At 58.0% G+C, this 18,735-nt stretch overlaps 2 protein-coding genes across 10 annotated transcripts in view; one reads left to right on the top strand and one right to left on the bottom strand.

The window, feature by feature from the left end:
- The window catches only part of DNAH17 (dynein axonemal heavy chain 17), a 37,028-nt gene extending 19,547 nt beyond the window's left edge, over positions 1-17,481 (top strand). Inside the window, exons 48-80 of the mRNA XM_054846286.1 lie at positions 532-634; positions 809-956; positions 1,293-1,384; positions 1,562-1,723; positions 1,873-2,037; positions 2,199-2,390; positions 2,829-3,095; positions 3,639-3,800; positions 4,348-4,581; positions 4,775-4,939; positions 5,051-5,146; positions 5,238-5,455; positions 5,702-5,909; positions 6,181-6,296; positions 6,604-6,796; positions 6,912-7,147; positions 7,416-7,538; positions 8,313-8,517; positions 9,052-9,216; positions 9,371-9,511; positions 9,655-9,825; positions 10,017-10,139; positions 10,696-10,889; positions 11,020-11,168; positions 11,322-11,449; positions 12,100-12,327; positions 12,853-13,044; positions 13,732-13,911; positions 14,257-14,439; positions 15,016-15,198; positions 15,435-15,578; positions 16,124-16,349; positions 17,120-17,481. Of these exons, the coding sequence (XP_054702261.1) occupies positions 532-634; positions 809-956; positions 1,293-1,384; positions 1,562-1,723; positions 1,873-2,037; positions 2,199-2,390; positions 2,829-3,095; positions 3,639-3,800; positions 4,348-4,581; positions 4,775-4,939; positions 5,051-5,146; positions 5,238-5,455; positions 5,702-5,909; positions 6,181-6,296; positions 6,604-6,796; positions 6,912-7,147; positions 7,416-7,538; positions 8,313-8,517; positions 9,052-9,216; positions 9,371-9,511; positions 9,655-9,825; positions 10,017-10,139; positions 10,696-10,889; positions 11,020-11,168; positions 11,322-11,449; positions 12,100-12,327; positions 12,853-13,044; positions 13,732-13,911; positions 14,257-14,439; positions 15,016-15,198; positions 15,435-15,578; positions 16,124-16,349; positions 17,120-17,367 (5,740 nt within the window). The 3' untranslated portion in view covers positions 17,368-17,481. The remainder of the gene's footprint in view (positions 1-531; positions 635-808; positions 957-1,292; positions 1,385-1,561; positions 1,724-1,872; positions 2,038-2,198; positions 2,391-2,828; positions 3,096-3,638; positions 3,801-4,347; positions 4,582-4,774; positions 4,940-5,050; positions 5,147-5,237; positions 5,456-5,701; positions 5,910-6,180; positions 6,297-6,603; positions 6,797-6,911; positions 7,148-7,415; positions 7,539-8,312; positions 8,518-9,051; positions 9,217-9,370; positions 9,512-9,654; positions 9,826-10,016; positions 10,140-10,695; positions 10,890-11,019; positions 11,169-11,321; positions 11,450-12,099; positions 12,328-12,852; positions 13,045-13,731; positions 13,912-14,256; positions 14,440-15,015; positions 15,199-15,434; positions 15,579-16,123; positions 16,350-17,119) is intronic.
- The window catches only part of PGS1 (phosphatidylglycerophosphate synthase 1), a 38,135-nt gene that overhangs the window by 1,609 nt on the left and 17,791 nt on the right, over positions 1-18,735 (bottom strand). For 3 of the 9 annotated variants that reach the window (XR_008579720.1, XM_054846287.1, XM_054846290.1), the window contains one exon: positions 12,699-17,301. The exons of 3 other annotated variants lie outside the window; for them this stretch is intronic. The gene's annotated coding sequence lies outside the window, so the exon portion shown is untranslated. Of the gene's footprint in view, positions 1-12,698; positions 17,302-17,339; positions 18,626-18,735 lie in introns of those variants that run through there. 3 more of the 9 variants (XR_008579722.1, XM_054846289.1, XM_054846294.1) reach the window with 2 other exon arrangements.

Raw genomic sequence — 18,735 nt, 5'->3', positions numbered from 1 at the left:
TGACCCTCTGCGCGGCAAACCCGTGCCGTGCTGACACCTCTCCCATCCCGGCGGGGGATCCCAGCCATGCCCTGCCCGTGTTGCCTCCCGTGCCACGCTGCTGGTGCAGCCGAGCCACCCGTATCCTCCAGCCTGCTCCTTCCTGGAGCAGCTGGGACGTCTTTGGCAGAGGAATGGGGAAACTCTGCTGGCAACTCCAAACCCCATCCAAAGCAAACAGCCCCGCTGCCAGCGCCGGCGGGGGAAGCCCCAGCAGGGATCCCCATGGCCAGCAGCGCAGCACGCGGCGCAGGCAGCAGGGAGGGCTTGGTGGGGAGGGGGAAGAGGCCACGAGTGCTGGCTGCCACGGGGGGCTGGGGACAGGTCTGGCCGTGGGGTGCGGGAAGGGCCCCACACAGCATCCCCAAGAGTGGTGCTGGGCTGCGCTGAGCACCGGGGGAATGGGGATCCCTGCTCCTGCATCCCCCTGGACGGAGCCCGACTGGAGGAACCTGTCCCCAGGGAAAGTGTCACGGTGTGGTCCCTGTGCAGGTACGACAGGAACAAGCTGACCCTGAAGGACATTCACAACTGCCAGTACGTGGCCTGCATGAACCCGACCGCAGGGTCCTTCACCATCGACTCCAGGCTGCAGGTACGCAGGGCCCGTGGGGCCGGGGACTGTGCCCCAGCCGGTTCGATCTCCTGGGACTGGCACCCGGAGGGGTTGGGATGGGGTGGGACGTGGTGGGGGAACCTCACGGTGCCATTGGGCTGCATCAGCCCCTGGGGGCAAAGCTCCCGCCTGAGTTTTTGCCCCTTGCTGCAGCGCCACTTCTGCGTCTTCGCCGTGAGCTTTCCCGGCCAGGAGGCTCTGCTGACCATGTACAGCACCATCCTCGCGCAGCACCTGGCCCTGCAGAGGATGCCGCCGGCTGTGCAGAAGCTGCAGCCCCAGCTGGTCGCGGCAGCGCTGGGTGAGCCCCTGCCGTGGCCGGGGGTGGGAAGGCGGCGTGCACTGGCGGCGGCCCCAGGGAACGGGGAACACACCTGCACCCGCCGGCACCGGAAAACCCAAACACGCCACAACCGGCCGGTGCCCCATGCCACACCTGGAAGACATGGCACCACGCAAATGAAAGCGCTGTTCCTCCTTTTCTCCCATCCACGTTCAAAACGCAGCATCGCGTCCCTAGAAGTTGTCAGGCTAGAACCTCAGGCTTGTCCTACCTGCCGAGGCTCAGGGATCCCGCCGGAGGCTGCGGTGATTTCTGGGGACCTGCCCCCCACTCACCCCTGTTTCCACCCCACAGCCCTCCATCAGAAGGTCGCCTCCACCTTCTTGCCGACAGCCATCAAGTTCCACTACCTCTTCAACCTCCGGGACCTCTCCAACATCTTCCAGGTATGGGAGGGCTGTTTCCTCTAAAACATCCTTATTCCTTTCTCTCCATCACGCATCCCTGCAGTGCACCACCTCCTTGTAAAGTACCATGACCTCTTCCCAAAGCCAACCTTTAAGCTCAGCTCAGAGCAGCAGTAAAATAACCCCCGAGGACTGAGGGATTCGTCTGTTTGTCAGGGTCTGTTGTTCTCCACCCCCGAATGCCTGAAAAGTCCCGTGGACTTGGTGCGTCTCTGGCTCCACGAAGCTGAGCGGGTGTACGGAGACAAGCTCATCGATGAAAGGGATCAAAAAGGCTTCGGGAAGATGCTGGTGGACACCTGCAAAAGGTTCTTTGCTGTAAGTTGTGCCGGGAAATGAGGGAGTGCCCAGCGCTGCCAGGCTGAGCTCCCCGGCACGGGCTCAGCAGTGGCACGGGCAGCGGTACCCTGGGTGCCCCACGGCTGAGCCCCACGGCTGAGCCCCACAGCTCGCATTGCCTCTGCCAGGAACTCAGCGAAGACCTGGTGTTCGCCAAGCCCAACATCTACTGCCACTTCGCCCAGGGCATAGGGGAGCCCAAGTACCTGCCAGTGCCGAGCTGGCCGGCTCTGAACAAGCTGCTGGCGGAAGCCTTGGACAACTACAACGAGATGAACGCGGCGATGAGCCTGGTGAGCGCCCTGCTGCGGGCAGCTCCGTGCCGAGGCAGCGCCTGCACCGCAGAGAGGCGGCTGCAGCATCGCTCTCGCTCGGGTTTGTACATTATGGGGGCTTTTGCTGCTTTTCCTGCTGTGATTCAGAACATCGAACCCTCCCCTCCTGTTTTCTTTAGGTGCTCTTTGAAGATGCAGTGTCTCATATTTGCAGAATTAGTCGGATCTTAGAGTCTCCCCAGGGCAACGCGCTGCTGGTGGGGGTAGGAGGCAGCGGGAAGCAGAGTCTGGCACGGCTGGCAGCATACATCAGCAATCTGGACGTGTTTCAGATTGCGCTGAGGAAAGGCTACAGCATCCCGGACCTGAAGGTGAGAGCAGCTTTCCTCCCCGCCTCCTGGGGCAGCGCCGACGGATCCTGCAAACGCGGAGCGGTGCCAAGCCTTGCCGTGGCTCCGGTGCCTGGGGTGGGCGTGCAGGGCTCTGCTCTGCTCTCGTTGCTGCGTCTGTGCACCCCGTGATCTGCTCAAAGGTGCTTTCTGAACACCCACGAGTCCTGTCCCGAGGGCCCACAGCATTTCCCCAGCCAGGGACAGGCAGGAGCCGTGGTGAGGGCAGGTGGGGTGCAGGCAGCCCTGCCAGCTCGCCCCGTCCCCGAGCAGAGCAGTGGGCACCAGCACCTTCCCGAAGGCACCCTCCTGGCTCCCCGGGGCGGCCCAGGGGCGCCGGGCTGCGCTGAACCGGTCGCTTCGGAAAACAGCTCGGGGGGCTGAAGGGAGGGGAGGTGACGGTTCCTCTCTCCTGCCCAGCTGGATCTCGCCTCCCAGTACATCAAGGCGGCTGTGAAGAGCATCCCCACCGTGTTCCTGATGACGGACTCCCAAGTTGCTGAGGAATCATTCCTGGTCCTGATCAATGACTTCTTGGCATCCGGGGAGGTGCCGGGGCTTTTTCAGGATGATGAGCTGGAAAACATCATCAGTGCCATGAGGCCCCAAGTGAAGTTCCTTGGATTGCAAGATACAAGGGAAAACTGCTGGAAATTATTTATAGAAAAAGTCAGGCGTCAGTTAAAGGTGGGTGTTCACTCAGAAGGGGGGGGGGGTTTGTCAGCGCTCCGGACTTGCCTAATCCAAAACCTGTTTGCAGACAGGACACAGAAAACCATGGTTTCATTACACGGCGATGGGTTTGGGTGAAAGACATTTTCCAAGGCTCCCCAGCCAACGGTGCGCCCTCAGCCCCAGGGGTGAAGATCTTCACACCCATGTATTTACCTCCCTTGGGGCAGAGGGGGGCGAGCAGCCCCCACAGCCACGAGCCAGGGCCGAGCTGTGCTGGACACTCGCAGGGACACCAACGCTGGCACCCTGCTCGGCCGCTGGCCGCAGCCACCAAAGGGGATCCAGTGCCGGCCCCGACCCTGCTGAGAGGCGCAGGGTGCACAGTCACAGACCATCTCCCACGTACTGGGAAGGGGAGTTAATGGGCGGGAGGCAAAAATCTCAAGCAGAGGAGTTTGCAGCGATGCAGAGCCCACAGCGATGCTCCTGCCGCCCCGCATGAGCTCGGCCCCCGGCAGTGGGGATGCCCCGCTCAGCCGCGGTGCTCTGCCCCAGGTCATCCTCTGCTTCTCCCCCGTGGGCTCAACCCTGCGGGTGCGGGCGAGGAGGTTCCCCGCCGTGGTCAACTGCACGGCCATCGACTGGTTCCACGAGTGGCCGGAGGACGCGCTCGTGTCTGTCAGCAGCAGGTTCCTGGAGGAAACGGGGGACATCGAGGTGAGCTGGGACCCTGGGTCGGTGCACGCTGCCCCTGAGCACAGCCCTCTGTCCCAGGGGGCTGGGGAAACTGGACTGCTTTGGGGAATGACCTGCACCTCTGCTGCTCTCCTTGTTGTAACATGCCTGGGGATGGGGGTCTGGTGTGACCCGGGGGTGCCGGGGGCAGCGAGGCGGGGATGGGGTCTGGGGTAAGCTCACCGCCAGCTCCAGTGCCAGAGCTTGCAGCCGCACCGTGCAGGTGGGGACGAACCTTTCCTCGTTTCCCGTTTGTCCTTAAAACACCACCACAAATACCACCCTGGAAACAGCAGCTTTTCCCCAGTTAACCTGGGGGATTAGAGCCAAGAAAACCAGAGCTGGGCTTAAGAACCAGCGTCGTGAGTGCGGTGCCGTAACCACCTACACTTCTCAGCCACGCGTGCTGTTTAATGAAAAGCAGCGCTTTGGCTCCCAGCCTCGGCGGCTGCGGGAAGACTCGGTTCTACCCCGGCATTTCCCTGTGTCTGCACGGCGCAGCAGCTCGCTGTCTGTGTTCCTGCTGCAGCCCGAGGTCAAGGTCTCCATCAGCCAATTCATGTCCTACGTCCACATGAGCGTTAAGGCGATGTCCAAGACCTACCTGGCCACAGAGAGACGCTATAATTACACGACACCAAAGACTTTCCTGGAGCAGATAAAGCTCTACCAAAACCTGCTGTCGAAAAAAAGGAGCGAGCTCACCGCCAAGATCAACAGGCTGGAGAAGGGGCTGACGAAGCTGCAGAGCACGGCGTCACAGGTGCCTGCGCACAGCATCAGTTATGCATCACACCCACAGTGGGTCTGACGCGGGGGGGAGAGGAGGAATGCCCCCGCAGGGTGGTCGTGGTGGCCGCAAGGTCCCCGAGCCGTGCCGAGCCACCGCTGCGAGGCTGGGCAGGGCTGGGCAGGATCAGCCCTCTCTCATCCTCTCCGTTTCTGCCCCCATCCAGGCGGACGACCTGAAAGCCAAGCTGGCGGCCCAGGAGGCAGAGCTGAAGCAGAAGAACGAGGATGCAGATAAACTGATCCACGTGGTGGGCATCGAGACGGAGAAGGTCAGCAGGGAGAAAGCCATCGCTGACGAGGAGGAGCTGAAGGTCCAGGCCATCAACATGGTGCGTGGTGCTGAGCTGGTGCCCATGGCACTGGGGCCCAACGCGGGACAGGGCAGCAGGAGCTCTGTCCGCTCCGTCCGCTCAACCCATCCCATCCCCTCGCACCCCCAGAACGTGGCCGAGAAGCAGCGAGCCTGCGAGACCGACCTGGCAAAAGCGGAGCCAGCGCTCATAGCCGCCCAGGAGGCCCTCAACACACTCAACAAGGTGGGTGACCCCTCGGTGGAAGCGGATCCCCGGCTGGTGCTGGTGTCCCCGTGCCGGGGCGATGCTCAGCGGCACCGCGGTCTCTTCCCAGAACAACCTGACGGAGCTGAAGTCCTTCGGGTCCCCACCTCAAGCGGTGGTGAACGTGACAGCAGCTGTGATGGTCCTGACGGCCCCCCAGGGCAAGATACCGAAGGATAAGAGCTGGAAGGCGGCAAAAGTCATGATGGGCAAAGTCGACACTTTCCTTGACACCTTAAAGAAGTTTGACAAGGAGCACATCCCCGAGGCCGGTCTGAAGGCGTTTCAGTGAGTCCACGGCCAGTTCCTGCCCCCTTCCCGGCCCCGTGCCGCCGGGCTGCCCTGGGCAGGGTGTCCAGGAGAGATCCCCACCCAGCGCGCGCAGCGGAGGTCGAGGGGCAGGAGCGGGATCCGGGGGTTTGCTCTGCCCTCCCACCCCGCCGCCCATCGGCAGCCCAAGCCACGGGAGGAGCGGGACGGGGCCGCCGGCAGCCGCAGCACCGGGTCATAGCGCGGCGCGTTCTGCTGTTCCAGGCCCTACCAGTCAGACCCCAGCTTTGATCCGGAGTTCATCATGTCGAAGTCAATGGCCGCGGCCGGGCTGTGCTCCTGGTGCCTAAACATCGTTCGCTTCTACGAGGTGTTCTGCGAGGTGGAGCCCAAGAGGCTGGCGCTGGAGGAGGCCAATGCCGAGCTGGCGGAGGCACAAGAGAAACTCAGTCGCATTAAGAACAAAGTTGCCGTAAGCGCGTGTCCCCCCCCACAGCCCCCAGCCAGGGCCAGCTGCCACGGCCAGCACTGTTTGCCTTGGCCGGCGCCCGCCGCGGCCCCCAGCAGCCACCAGCAGTTCGGCCAGAAGCCAAAAACGAGCGAGAAAGATTCTTATAATTCATATAACCTGGAGCCCAGGTGCAAGAGCTGCGCCGTCGCGACAGGGGCTGCTGCAAAGCTCCTTCGGGGCTGCAGAGCTCTCCCGGCCCGGCAGCTTACTGCGGATGTGTTGTCTTTTGAAGGACCTGAATGCCAACTTGGCAGCTCTCACTGCAGAATTTGAGAAAGCTACAGCTGAAAAAATCAAATGTCAGCAGGAAGCGGATGCGACCAACAGAGTCGTCACGCTGGCCAACAGGTACCGTGCAAACACTGGCTCAGAAGCACTGGGACCGTCTGCTGCTCCCTGGCACTGCCTGGTGACAATGACACAGGGGTCATGGAAGCATCAGAGCCCTCCCCCAAAATGAGAAAATCCTGAGTATGAAATGGGCCAGGAACTTGGCGGGGGGGGGGCAGCCACAGAGCCATGCACCCCGGGTGAGGGCAGCCCACCGCCCGAGCAGAGCTGGGTTAATCCCAACGGCGTTTGGTGACGGCTGTCCTGGACCACCGCAGCCGAGTCCCCAGCACCGCAGCAGCTGCCGTCTCCTCTGACCCCCCAGGCTCATCGGGGGCCTGGCATCCGAAAACGTCCGCTGGGCTGAGTCAGTGGAGATGCTCAGGGAGCAGGAGAAGACGCTGTGCGGAGACGTGCTGCTGGTCTCCGCCTTCGTGTCCTACGTCGGCTACTTCACCAAGAAGTACAGGGCCGAGCTGCTGGAGAAGCACTGGGTCCCCTTCCTCAGCGGGCTGGCAGTGAGTGGCCACGGGTCCCATCTCGGGTGCCCGGGGCTCCTTGCCCCGATGCCCGCCAGCCCCGAGGGGCTCCTGCTGCTCCGCAGCCAGGCACCCAACGGCCCCTCCCCGGCAGGTGCCCATCCCCATCACCCCGGGGCTGGACCCCCTCAGCCTCCTCACCGACGACGCCGATGTGGCTGCCTGGAGCAACCAGGGGCTGCCCGGTGACCGCACGTCCACCGAGAACGCCACCATCCTCTGCAACACCCAGCGGTGGCCCCTGGTTGTGGACGCCCAGCTCCAGGGCATCAAGTGGATCAAGAACAAATATGGGGAGGAGCTGCGGTCCATCCGCCTGGGCCAGAGGAGGTGGGTCGGGACAACTGGTGCTGCACGGTGGCCACAGGCTCAGGCTGGACCGGAGGGGCGCGGGGCACTGCGAGACAGGGCACCCACGTCCCCCCCATCAGACTCGGGGCACCCAAGGGCCACAGCACTGACGGGAGCACCCGACACCTCGGTGGGCTCCACGGGGGCCAGGGCTGGCAGGGCGCTGCAGGGGTCCCACGGGGTCGCAGCGGCTGGAGGGCGTTTGCCACGCTCACCCCATGCCGCGTGTCCCTCCCCTCGGCCGCAGCTATCTGGACACCATCGAGCAGGCGGTTTCCGAAGGACAGACGCTGCTGATCGAGGACGTTGGCGAGACGGTGGAGCCGGTGCTGGACCACCTGCTGGGCAGGACCACCATCAAGAAGGGCAGGTCAGCGCGTCCTGGTCTCTGGTGCCGAGGAGTTTCACCTGCTCCGAGCAACCACTGCTGCCCTGAAATGTCTATTTATGCCCCTTTCATGACAGCAGCTGGGGCCTGATCCTTCCCCTGGCCTCCGGCCACGTCCCCCAGTTTTCTCCGGTATTTGCCGGTGGGGACACTTGCAGTTGATGTGACCTCTTGGACTGTTCTGGTCAGCAGAGTCCAGCTCATGTAGTGATTTAAGAGCAGGTTCCCTGGTGCACCTGCACTAAGGTGTGATAACCTGGGAGGGTTTTCTTGGCAGACATGGAAGCTATTCCGGGATGGGGCTTTTGCTGAGAATCCCCTGCCCCATGGCCCCCGCCCCACTCGGCACTGCCAGCCCCGCTGCAGGCAGCACTGCCTGCCCTGGGCACCGCCAACCTTCCTGGCCGCATCCCCGGTCTGGCGAGGGCTGGGCTGGTCCCCCCGGGGCTGCAGGGACGGGCTCTGGGGAGGGACCCGCGCCGCCCTCCCCTCACAGGACCCTTCCCCTCGTGCCATGGCTCAGGGGCTCCCAGCAGCAGGAGCCCAGGAGCCGGGGGGGGATGCGGGCAGGGCAGCCTCCGGTTCCTGCTGCTCCTCCAGCCTCTGTCCTGCCGGGGCCGTTTTGGCACTTCTGCCCTTGCTGCACCTTTTCCCGACCACAGAAATACATCTCGAGTGGTCAGGAACAGCACGTGGGTTGAGGGTTTCTGTCTGTGGTGAGTGTACAGAAATTCATTTGTTTAATTAACTGAACAGATACATTAGGATAGGAGATAAAGAAGTGGAATATCACCCGCGCTTCCGCCTGATTCTGCACACCAAATATTCCAACCCTCACTACAAGCCAGAGGTGCAGGCTCAGTGCACCCTGATCAACTTCTTGGTGACCCGGGAGGGACTGGAGGATCAGCTCCTGGCTGCTGTGGTGGCCAAAGAGCGGCCGGACCTGGAGGCCCTGAAGGTACGAACCCGGCTGCCGGTGGGATGGTAGCGGAGAGCGGCCGGGGGGAGCTGCGGTGGCTTTGCTGGCAGGGAGCAGTGAGATCTCACTCCGTGAGCTTGCTGTTGCTTATCGAGAGCTAAGTCCTGACCAGCGCCTGCCATCTGCGTGGGCGGCTGTGGGTCCACCGTTGTCCCGCGGCACCTGGCGCTGCCACGGTCGTGCTCCCCGCTTTGCCCCACGGGTGACAGCACGTGCCAGGAGGGGCCACGTCCACCCTCCTCTTGCGTCAGCGCTTGGGTGACAGCATGAAAAACTCGGCTGGTGTCTCTGAGACCCGTAGCTCAGCTGACGGGTACATCAGTATGTCGCCTGGGCTGCCTTTGGAAAGGGAGAATTCATAATTAGTGGCAGATAAAGCCAGCAGAACTGCTGATGGGTCACAGCCTGTTGCACGCAGCTCGTTAGGCAGCGCCCAGTGTAAGTCACAGCGAGTGATGCCAGAGTTTCGCCGCGGTCTCTTAAATGGTGCATGTCTCTTCGGGGGTGTTGTAGGCAAACCTCACAAAGAGCCAGAATGAGTTCAAGATCAGGCTGAAGGAGCTGGAGGACTCCCTGCTCGCCCGGCTGTCCGCTGCTGCGGGGGAGTTCCTGGGGGACACGGCTCTCGTGGAGAACCTGGAAACAACGAAGCGCACAGCCATGGAAATCGAGGAAAAAGTAAGCAAGCTGCCCCGGAGTGGGTGCTGCAGTGCTGCGGGCAGCGGGAGAGCTGTCCCGGACCACACCGGGCACCCGGCGCTCAGCGGGAGGTTGTGTGCGGCTTTGGCACATGCCAGGACGCTGGATAACACCCACCCTCGTGTGCGTCTAGGTGAAAGAAGCTAAAGTCACTGAAGTGCAAATAAACGTCGCTAGAGAAAACTACAGGCCAGCGGCAGAGCGAGCATCCCTGCTGTACTTCATCCTGAGTGACCTCAACAAGATCAACCCCATCTACCAGTTCTCTCTAAAGGTAGAGCTGGAGCGAGGAGGGAATTGGTGTGCGCAGGCAGGACAGGGTGTGGGGAGCTCGGAGCGTCGGTGTTTCAGCATTTATGCTGCTAACAAAACACCCAGCAGCCTGGGCGCTGAGCTGCCCGCCGGGATCTTCCTCAGGCATTCAATGGGGTCTTCGAGAAAGCTATTCAACGCACAGCCCCCGACGATGACATCAAGCAAAGGGTCATCAGCCTGATGGATGAGATCACCTACTCGGTCTATATGTACACTGCACGGGGACTCTTTGAGAGAGACAAACTCATTTTCCTGGCTCAGGTTGCCTTCCAGGTAATGCGTGCAAATGTATCGGGGCTTCTGTTGTATAATGCTGTGCATGAGTTTACGTTGGTTTAGAGAGGTTGTTCTGTTATTTCTGTGCTGCTGCTGGATGCTCAGTAGCTTCTGACCCAGAGCGCAGCCCCTCGCACCGAGGCCGTGTGTGCCGGGGCAGTTGTGATGCTGCGCTCTCAACTTGCCAGGTCCTGGCGATCAAGAAAGAAGTGAACCCGGCGGAGCTGGACTTTCTTCTGCGTTTCCCTTCCAAGGCCGGCGTCACGTCCCCCGTGGACTTCCTGCAGCCCCAGGGCTGGGGTGGCATCAAGGTTGGTCCGCACGGTCGCCCACTGTGCCGAGGCGATGCCAGCACGGCCCCCTGGTGCAGCAGGTCCGGGGTCACCCGTAGCAGCTGGGAGGGGCCACAAAGCCCCCCTGTCCCCCGTGGCTGGTGAGACCTGGCACGTCCCGGCCCCCGGCAGGGGCTGTGGGCCAGCAGCACAGCAGCGGCGCAGGGCTCCGTGCTCAGCCCCGTGGGCAGGCCGTGGGGTCGGCCGTTCAGCTGACCGAGCACCAGAGACAGCCTGTCCCACCGCTCCCCCTCTTCTCCACGTCCCTCCTCGCCCGTGAGCTCGGGGGTGTCCCTGCCAGGCTGCGTGCAGCGTCCCCATTTCACCAGGCATCCTTGGCACCCTGGAGATGCCTCTGGGACCCCCCATGCGGCCGTGCGGCAGGCGGAGCAGGGCTGCAGACCCCTCAGGGCCTGGCTGTGGCACAGCGCCGTTCCTGCATGCACACAGCTCTGCGGGGACCCCCCCAGCCTGGGGGTCCCTGAGGGTGAGCAGAGCCCAGGAGTGATTTAGCCCTTCTCTGCGGGACCGGAAGGTGCTCTCGGAAATGGAAGAGTTCAAGAACTTGGACAGTGACATTGAGGGCTCGGCAAAGCGATGGAAAAAGTTTGTGGAGTCCGAGGTGCCGGAGAAAGAGGTGTTCCCCAAGGAGTGGAAGAACAAGTCGGCCCTGCAGAAGCTGTGCATGCTGCGGTGCATGCGGCCGGACAGGATGACCTACGCCATCAGGTGCGCCGGCGCCCGCCCGGCACGTGCAGCACGGTGCTCTCCTGGTGAGAGCCCCGCGGCGTCACCGCACCAGCTGCACCCAGTGACCGTGTTTCTTCCTAACTCACATTATGGTTTTATTTTTCCGTAGGAACTTTGTAGAAGAGAAGATGGGGAGCAAGTTTGTGGAAGGAAGGAGCATTGAGCTCGCCAAGGTGTATGAGGAGAGCAGCCCCTCCGCGCCCCTCTTCTTCATTCTCTCCCCTGGCGTCGACCCACTGAAGGACGTGGAGGCCCTGGGTGAGCCGCTGCCCCCTCCTCGGCCGGCACCAGACCTCGCGGGCTGCGTGCAGCTGCTGGTTTGAGCTGCGCAGCCCCATCTTTGTGCCCGTTTTCATCCTAATACTAATGAAAAAGGCGTCTCATGCCACAGCCGTTTCCTCCCCTCCCCAGGCAGAAAGCTGAACTTCACCATCGACAACGGGAGGATCCACAACGTGTCGCTGGGGCAGGGCCAGGAGGCCGTGGCAGAACGTGCCCTGGAGTTGGCGGCCACGCAGGGGCACTGGGTGATCCTGCAGGTGGGGGGGGCACCGGGGCAGACCGCGGGGTGGCAGCCCTGCCGTTAACCGGGCACACCGGGGCACACTATCCGGTGCGCAGCTCTGCCGGCCGCTGGGCTCGGCTCAGGGTGTCCCCAGGCTCCCCCAGCCCCAGCGTCCCCGTTGACACCAGGGTGGGATCTGGGATGGCTGATGCTCAGGGGCGTCGCAGCTGCTCTGCCCCCCCATCCCGTGCATTAGCAGTCACCACAGTCCCGGTGCTCGGCCCACACAGCGGCCGGGCTGGGGACAGAGCTGGGAGCAGGGAGGGGACTTGGAGCAGCAGCGGGAAGGCACCGCGCCGCCCTGAGAGGGGCAGCAGGGAGGGGGCACCGGGGGGGTCAGGGGTGGGACACTCAATACCAGTGGGCAAGGGCTGGGGGGACAACGGCTCCTTGCCCTCGCTGCACCGCCACGACCTTTGGTGTGCACCAAACACCGCTGGCCTGCGCCAAGGGAGCCGGAGAGGGGCCTCAGAGCAGGAGACCCGCCACAGAGTGGAGGCCAAACGCACGCGGGGCTGTGCGCTGCCCCCGCTCTCTGTAGAGCCACAGTAGGAATCTGGGGGCGTGAGTGGCTCCCAAGGTTGTCCTTTGGGCTGAGCAGCACAGGAGGGGTTCCTCTTGCAGAACATCCACCTGGTGGCCCGGTGGCTGGGCACGCTGGAGAAGATGGTGGAGCAGTACAGCCTGGGCAGCCACGCTGACTACCGGCTGTTCATGAGCGCCGAGCCAGCCCCCAGCCCCGAGGCGCACATCATCCCGCAGGGACTGCTTGAAAACGCCATCAAAATCACCAACGAGCCGCCGACCGGCATGTACGCCAACCTGCACAAAGCCCTCGACCTCTTCACCCAGGTACCCTCGCCCACCATGGCCGCACCGCGCACAGCCAGTCCCTTTCAACTGTTTTGGGTCAGCGCGTCCGGCTCGCCCCCTCCCTGGGCTTCGCGGGCTGCGGGGCATCAGGCTTCCTTGCAGAGATGAGGCTGCGCCAGGAGCCAGCCCCCCCGCCCCGCCGGCACCCCCTCCTGGGGTGCCCAGTTCGTCACCGTGTGATTTAAGGGTGACGAGCTGCCCGAGGGCTCCCGAATTACTGGTGCCTTTCCCAAGGCTGAATGAGCTGCTGCAGCACAGAGTCCCAAACGCGCAGCCTCTACTGTCAGCAGGGTGTATGTGGGTACACTTTTATAAACAAATGAGTGCAAAAATTGACCAACTAGCAAATCTTGAAAAGACAATTTTATGGATTTTGGGGGTTTTTTTAATAAACAACTGTCAGTTCTCCTGTACATCACCCATTTTCTTCAATAGGGAGATGGCTGATCGCAACATCTGCTCATTCACTTGCAAACCCGCACTCATTTTTCATTCCCACTGCAGGACACGTTAGAGATGTGCAGCAAAGAAATCGAGTTCAAATGCATCTTGTTTGCGCTCTGTTACTTCCACGCGGTGGTGGCCGAGCGGCGCAAGTTTGGCGCTCAGGGCTGGAACAGACCTTACCCCTTCAACAACGGTGACCTGACCATATCGATTAACGTCCTGTACAACTACCTGGAGGCTAACCCCAAGGTAAGGACTTACAAAGCAAGTAACCGTACCTCAGCGCAACACACCCTATGACAATCAACCCCTTTTAGAAAATTCACCAGTTTACTGCACGGTGCCTTCTTTGAGCAAACACAGCGGTGCCAGCACAGTTCTTCCTCCCTCCCTGGGGAGCTGCCTGCACGCTCTGGCAGGTGAAGGCGCAGAGTCCTCAGCGGGCGTTTAGCACCAGGCTGGGACAAGTGCCTGCTCTGGCTCACACCTCGCTGCTTTGTTGGGTTGGTGTCGTTTGAAAAATGACTTTCCACCTAAAAGGCAAAGTCTGCCCCGAGAATGAAGGTGCTGCGAGCAGGATTGAGATCTCACCCTTAGGAGAATCCGGCTTTCCCCGGCCTTACAGACAGGCTGAGCTGAATAAAGACGGGATGATGGGGGTTCAGAGTATGGACGGCTGTGTCTGTACCGAGACAAGGTGAAATCTGTGGGCGAACGCAAGAGACACCCCGGACATGGTCCCTTCTTGCCCCCCTTCACTCTGTCACCGGGCCTCTGCAGGTCCAGGGTCTGTCACCTCCCTGGACGCTGGACAGGTCAACCCAGGAGCCATTGCTCCATGGCCCCACGGCTCTCCAGTCGTGTGCAGCTTCCCCGGGCTGCGGGAGCTTCTCGGGAGGCAGGCAGAACCACCCCACGGTGAGCCTCTCCTTGCAGGTACCGTGGGATGATCTCCGGTACCTCTTCGGTGAGATCATGTATGGAGGGCACATCACAGACGACTGGGACCGCCGGCTGTGTCGGACTTACCTGAGCGAATACATCCGTGAGGAGATGCTGGAAGGGGAAGTGTACTTAGCTCCAGGGTTTTTGATCCCTCCCAACTTGGATTACAAGGTAAGAAAGATTGATGTTACAATTTGCTGTGGAAAACCACTGCTCTGGATAAATGCACACTAGTCAGAGTTCCCTCACACTAACCAAGGGGGAACGTAGGGGACAAAAAGGGGTTCGATCCCATTGAAAACATGCAGAATTGCTGCAAAAATAATTCCTGTGGCAGGGGTGGTAAAGGAAAAATTTAGGTAAAACACGAGTAAAAAACCATCTTGAATAAGCAACGCCAGCTAGCTATGAAGCGCCGCCACCAAAAAGTGATGACGTATTTTCAAGGCTGAAGCAAAACTCGCGTTCCTCTGTACCCACCTGCTAAACTAACGTCAGTGCCTGCCCTGCGCTTAGGGGTACCACGAGTACATCGATGACAACCTGCCACCCGAGAGCCCCTACCTGTACGGCCTTCACCCCAACGCAGAAATTGGCTTCCTGACCGTCACTTCGGACAGGCTTTTCCGGACCGTTTTGGAAATGCAGCCCAAAGAATCAGACGCTGGAGGAGGCGCGGGTGTCTCCCGAGAGGAAAAGGCCAGTAAAGTTTCTGCTGCTTCACAGCACGCAGTGGCAATTCAGCGGCCAGGAGACGGCTAGGCGGGGAGGACCGATATAGGTCACACACAGAGAAGGGGCTGAAATGCAGCAGTTTTGTCGTGTTTTTCATGGGCACACGCGGTGCAGCTGCAGAAGTCAGCAGCGTTCACAAAGGTTATTCTGGTGGGGCAGAGATGTGCCAGTGCCAAAACGTGCTCACGTGCTGCGTCCTCAGCAGACAGAGCAGGCTTAGTAGCTTCCATTCATGATGGCAACTAAAAATACAGATCTTTTATTATTTTTTTAAAAAAAGTCTTCCTCCTGACTCTCTGGATTTTACACTTGAATTTCACAGCCTCCGTGGCTTCAATTCTTACCTTCTTGGCTACCAGAAAAGAGCTGCAGCTTTTTCAGATCCAAGGGCAGTTAGTAAAAGAATAGAGTATTAGTAATAGAGGAGGAAGCAGAGGAAAACATGAAGGTAGAAAAAGAAAAATCTTACTAAGTTAATTAACTGTTAGCTTGCAGCATGTTTCCTTTGATAAAAGCAGTTCTATGGCATATTCTTTCCAGGTGAAGTCAGTCCTAGATGAGATTATCGAGAGGCTGCCGGAGCCGTTCAACATGGTGGAGATCATGGCAAAAGCGGTGGACAAGACCCCGTATGTTGTAGTTGCCTTCCAGGAATGTGAAAGAATGAACATCCTGACCCATGAAATCAGGCGCTCTCTGAAAGAGTTAGACCTGGGACTAAAGGTACGCTTCAGGGCGCTGCCTGGAAAGCGCCCCTCCCTACCAAATCATTTCCCATGATTTGCAAATGGCTGTTGCTCGTTTCAAACCTTGTCTCGCACAAAGCACTCGACTGCCCTCGCTCGCGCCCCTGGCCAGAGGGCACCAGCCGCCACCTCTGTACTGAGTTTGAGACCAAACGCTTCCATCGGTCTTGCCTTCCACAGATAAAACTGCCCAGACTTTTCTCTTTCTTTAAGGGAGAGCTAACGATTACATCAGATATGGAAGAGCTGGCAAACGCTCTCTTCTACGACAACGTTCCTGAACCCTGGACACGTCACGCCTATCCCTCTCTTCTTAGCTTAGGAGCCTGGTATGCAGACCTGCTCCTTCGCGTTAGGGTGAGCAGATTTCTTGTGAAAGTTGAAGCTTAGGGAGCAAGCAGATACCACAGAAGACTGGGAATCACCTCCATCAGTGTACAGTGGTTAACTGGTTTATTTTTGAGTATTACTTTAAGCAGTTTGAAACGCCTGAAATGGCCTGTTACCCCAAGAACAAGAGCAGAAGTTTGAAAAGGGTTCACCATTAGAGTATGTCACCGATTCAAAAGAACATTAGCTATCCCCATCAGAACTTTATACATCGCACAAGAAAAAAATAGTTAATAAAACCATCTATTTAAAGTGTGGCTTTGTTTAAAAAAAAATAACAGCAGTATTTACCACAATCCAAATTAATGGTTTTAGTTTCATTGCTGCAGTGGAATCTGCTATTTATTCATCACAGACCACCTCCATCCTAGTCTCCCCACCTGGAAGATGACCTGAAGCTCGTGTTGGGCACAGTGAAGCATCAGCTCTCCGTCACATTGTTTCTCAAAGCAGTATTCTGCTGCTCAAAGGCCATGCCTCACTCTGAAGTACTTTGCTGTTTTATTTTCCAGGAACTGGAAGTCTGGACAACAGACTTTGTGCTGCCTGCAACAGTGTGGCTGGCAGGATTCTTCAACCCCCAGTCCTTCCTCACCGCTATCATGCAGTCCATGGCCAGAAAAAACGAATGGCCACTGGACAAGATGTGTCTTTCAGTGGAAGTGACCAAGAAAAACCGCGAGGATGTAACAGCTCCACCCAGAGAAGGCTCCTATGTGCATGGATTATTCATGGAAGGTAAAAGTCCACATCTCTTGCGAGATGTTTCAGACACGGAGAAAGCCCAGTTCAACCTTAAGAATTCTTGCAAACAGAGTAGGTGTTATTTGAATTTGTATGGGCTTATTTGAATTTGTACAGCTTTTGCACAAGCTCCGAGCAGCGGAGCGTTTATCCCACGCCTGTGTCAGAGACACGCCAGCTGAGGGCAGCACCCGTCCAGTTCACAAGCAGTTCCGCAAACCAGAAACTGGTTTTTGGAAATTCAGACTGCATATTATGAACCTGAGGACTGGGTTGTCTGAACCTACAGGGTCCTAGTGAATAAACATATTACGCTCTTATTTGATGTCTGAATAAGACAAATCAGGAAACTCGGAACCTAAAACAATTACTGCTAAAAACCAAGGGGGAATGAGATGGCAGTATCAGCGGAGCAGCAAGGGGGTCCACGTCAACAAGAGCACAGCCCATGCAGGACAGCGATCGTAATTCCCACCTTCAGCTATGCAACCTTCATGCAAACCCATGCTGAAGGGATGAGTGGGGACAGAATTTATTGAGACATCCCACACACAGTAAGGCAAAATGCATTCATGAGTCACAGTGAGATGATAACATGTTAGCCCTAACGACTACTAAGCCATGGCTACCCAACCTTCACACTCCATCCCTCAGCTGTGCTGCTAGAGCAACTCCTCCCCACCCATCAGTAGTTATGAAACAGCCCCCTCCAAGAGCAAAAGCCACTGGGTAGCTGGTACCCTGACAATTTTGTAATATTGCAGGCGCTCGATGGGACATCCACTCTGGTGTGATCACAGACGCTCGACTGAAGGAATTGACGCCCATGATGCCAGTCATCTTCATCAGAGCCATCCCTGTGGACCGCATGGACACCAAGAACGTCTATGAATGTCCTGTCTATAAGACACGGATGCGAGGTCCCACCTATGTCTGGACCTTTAACCTAAAGACAAAAGAGAAAGCTGCTAAGTGGATCCTTGCTGCTGTTGCTCTGCTCTTACAGATCTAAACTTTAATGACTACGGAAAACAGCAAATGCTTTTACTTGCAAAAACCCTCAAAGTTGTGTAGCTTAGACTAAGTTTGATTGTACCAGAACTGTTTTAGCAAAGTATCAATAAAAACATTGCTGGAACTGCTGTCATGTGGAGACTGCTCTTAAAATACATGGAGTTTCTCATGACGGATACTGGTTTTCAATTGGTGGTTTCTGATAAAGTGCTGGTTGAGAGCCAGACCACCGAAGGAAGCCGAACGGAACAATTGCACACAACTATCCGGATGCCTTTCTTTCCCATAGCGCTCTGTCTTTCCACAGCTATTTGTTTTATCACACCATGCTAACTGTGAGCAGAAATTCATCCAGCCAAGTGCATGACACATTCCTGCATGGAAGCATGCATCTGTTTAGACCTGATGGAAGAAGAGAGGCATGGATGTGGCACAGTTCTCCCACACATCAACCTGTACTACCCAGAGAAAGTTCAGCTGCAAACAGATCAGTCTCTGAAGTATGTTTCTTTCTATTTCTAGATTATAGAATCTACCCCTTCTTTCACAACAAATAATTTGTGTCAGCAGTAACGCCTATTAGGGTGATTAGATCTGCTCTGGCCACCATACGGAAGCCAATGCCTGTTCCTGTAACATAAAATAATTCACTAAAATCCCACCCTGTGAAATATCTGAACAATCAGTTCTAAAATACAGTTGCGTAAAACCACCCTCACAGCTAATGGTAAGAAAAGCCACAAGGCGAGGCAAGTAGAGCTGCTTCTTTACAAAGCAGTAGCATTTAGAATAAATTACCATTAGGCTTTACACTTACCTTCAGCCTTTCCAGGTGCCAGACATCCCTTTTGCTGGCAACACAAGATCAGAACACTGCACATACTCCACCAGTGAAACTCACAGGGCAGCCCAAGCCTGCGCTCTGACACATTTTTACCTGGCTTCCCCGCCAACTTCTCTGCAGGACACGTTACGGTTTGAGCTTTCCTCTCTCAGCAAGCAAGCACCAAAAGTCCTTTCATGCCCTCTCCTCAATTTAGAAAGACACTCGTAACACATCTTAACACGAAGGAGCCAGATACATAGATACGGCCATCTCTGGGGTTGTGTAATTAAAAAGGATGTGTGAACACTCAAGGCACACGCTTAGGTGCAAGGACCACGCGCACGGCACAGACAAAATGTAAGCGCAATTCCATGAAGCTCAAAGGGGCTCCAGCTACTGGGTAGTCGAACAGCCAGGCAAATCCAGGATGCTGTACGAAGAAACAGAAAAGCCAAAACAACTGTCCCTGTTAACCAACATCCACAAGGTTAAAGCAACGCTGATCAGACAAAAAGAAGGCAGAACATTTTAAATATTCCA

The sequence above is a fragment of the Grus americana genome, chromosome 18, assembly GCF_028858705.1.
Source record: "Grus americana isolate bGruAme1 chromosome 18, bGruAme1.mat, whole genome shotgun sequence".
NCBI lineage: Eukaryota > Metazoa > Chordata > Aves > Gruiformes > Gruidae > Grus > Grus americana.
The sequence above is the reverse complement of the archived record's forward strand: the minus strand, read 5'-3'. Positions and strand labels throughout refer to the sequence as shown.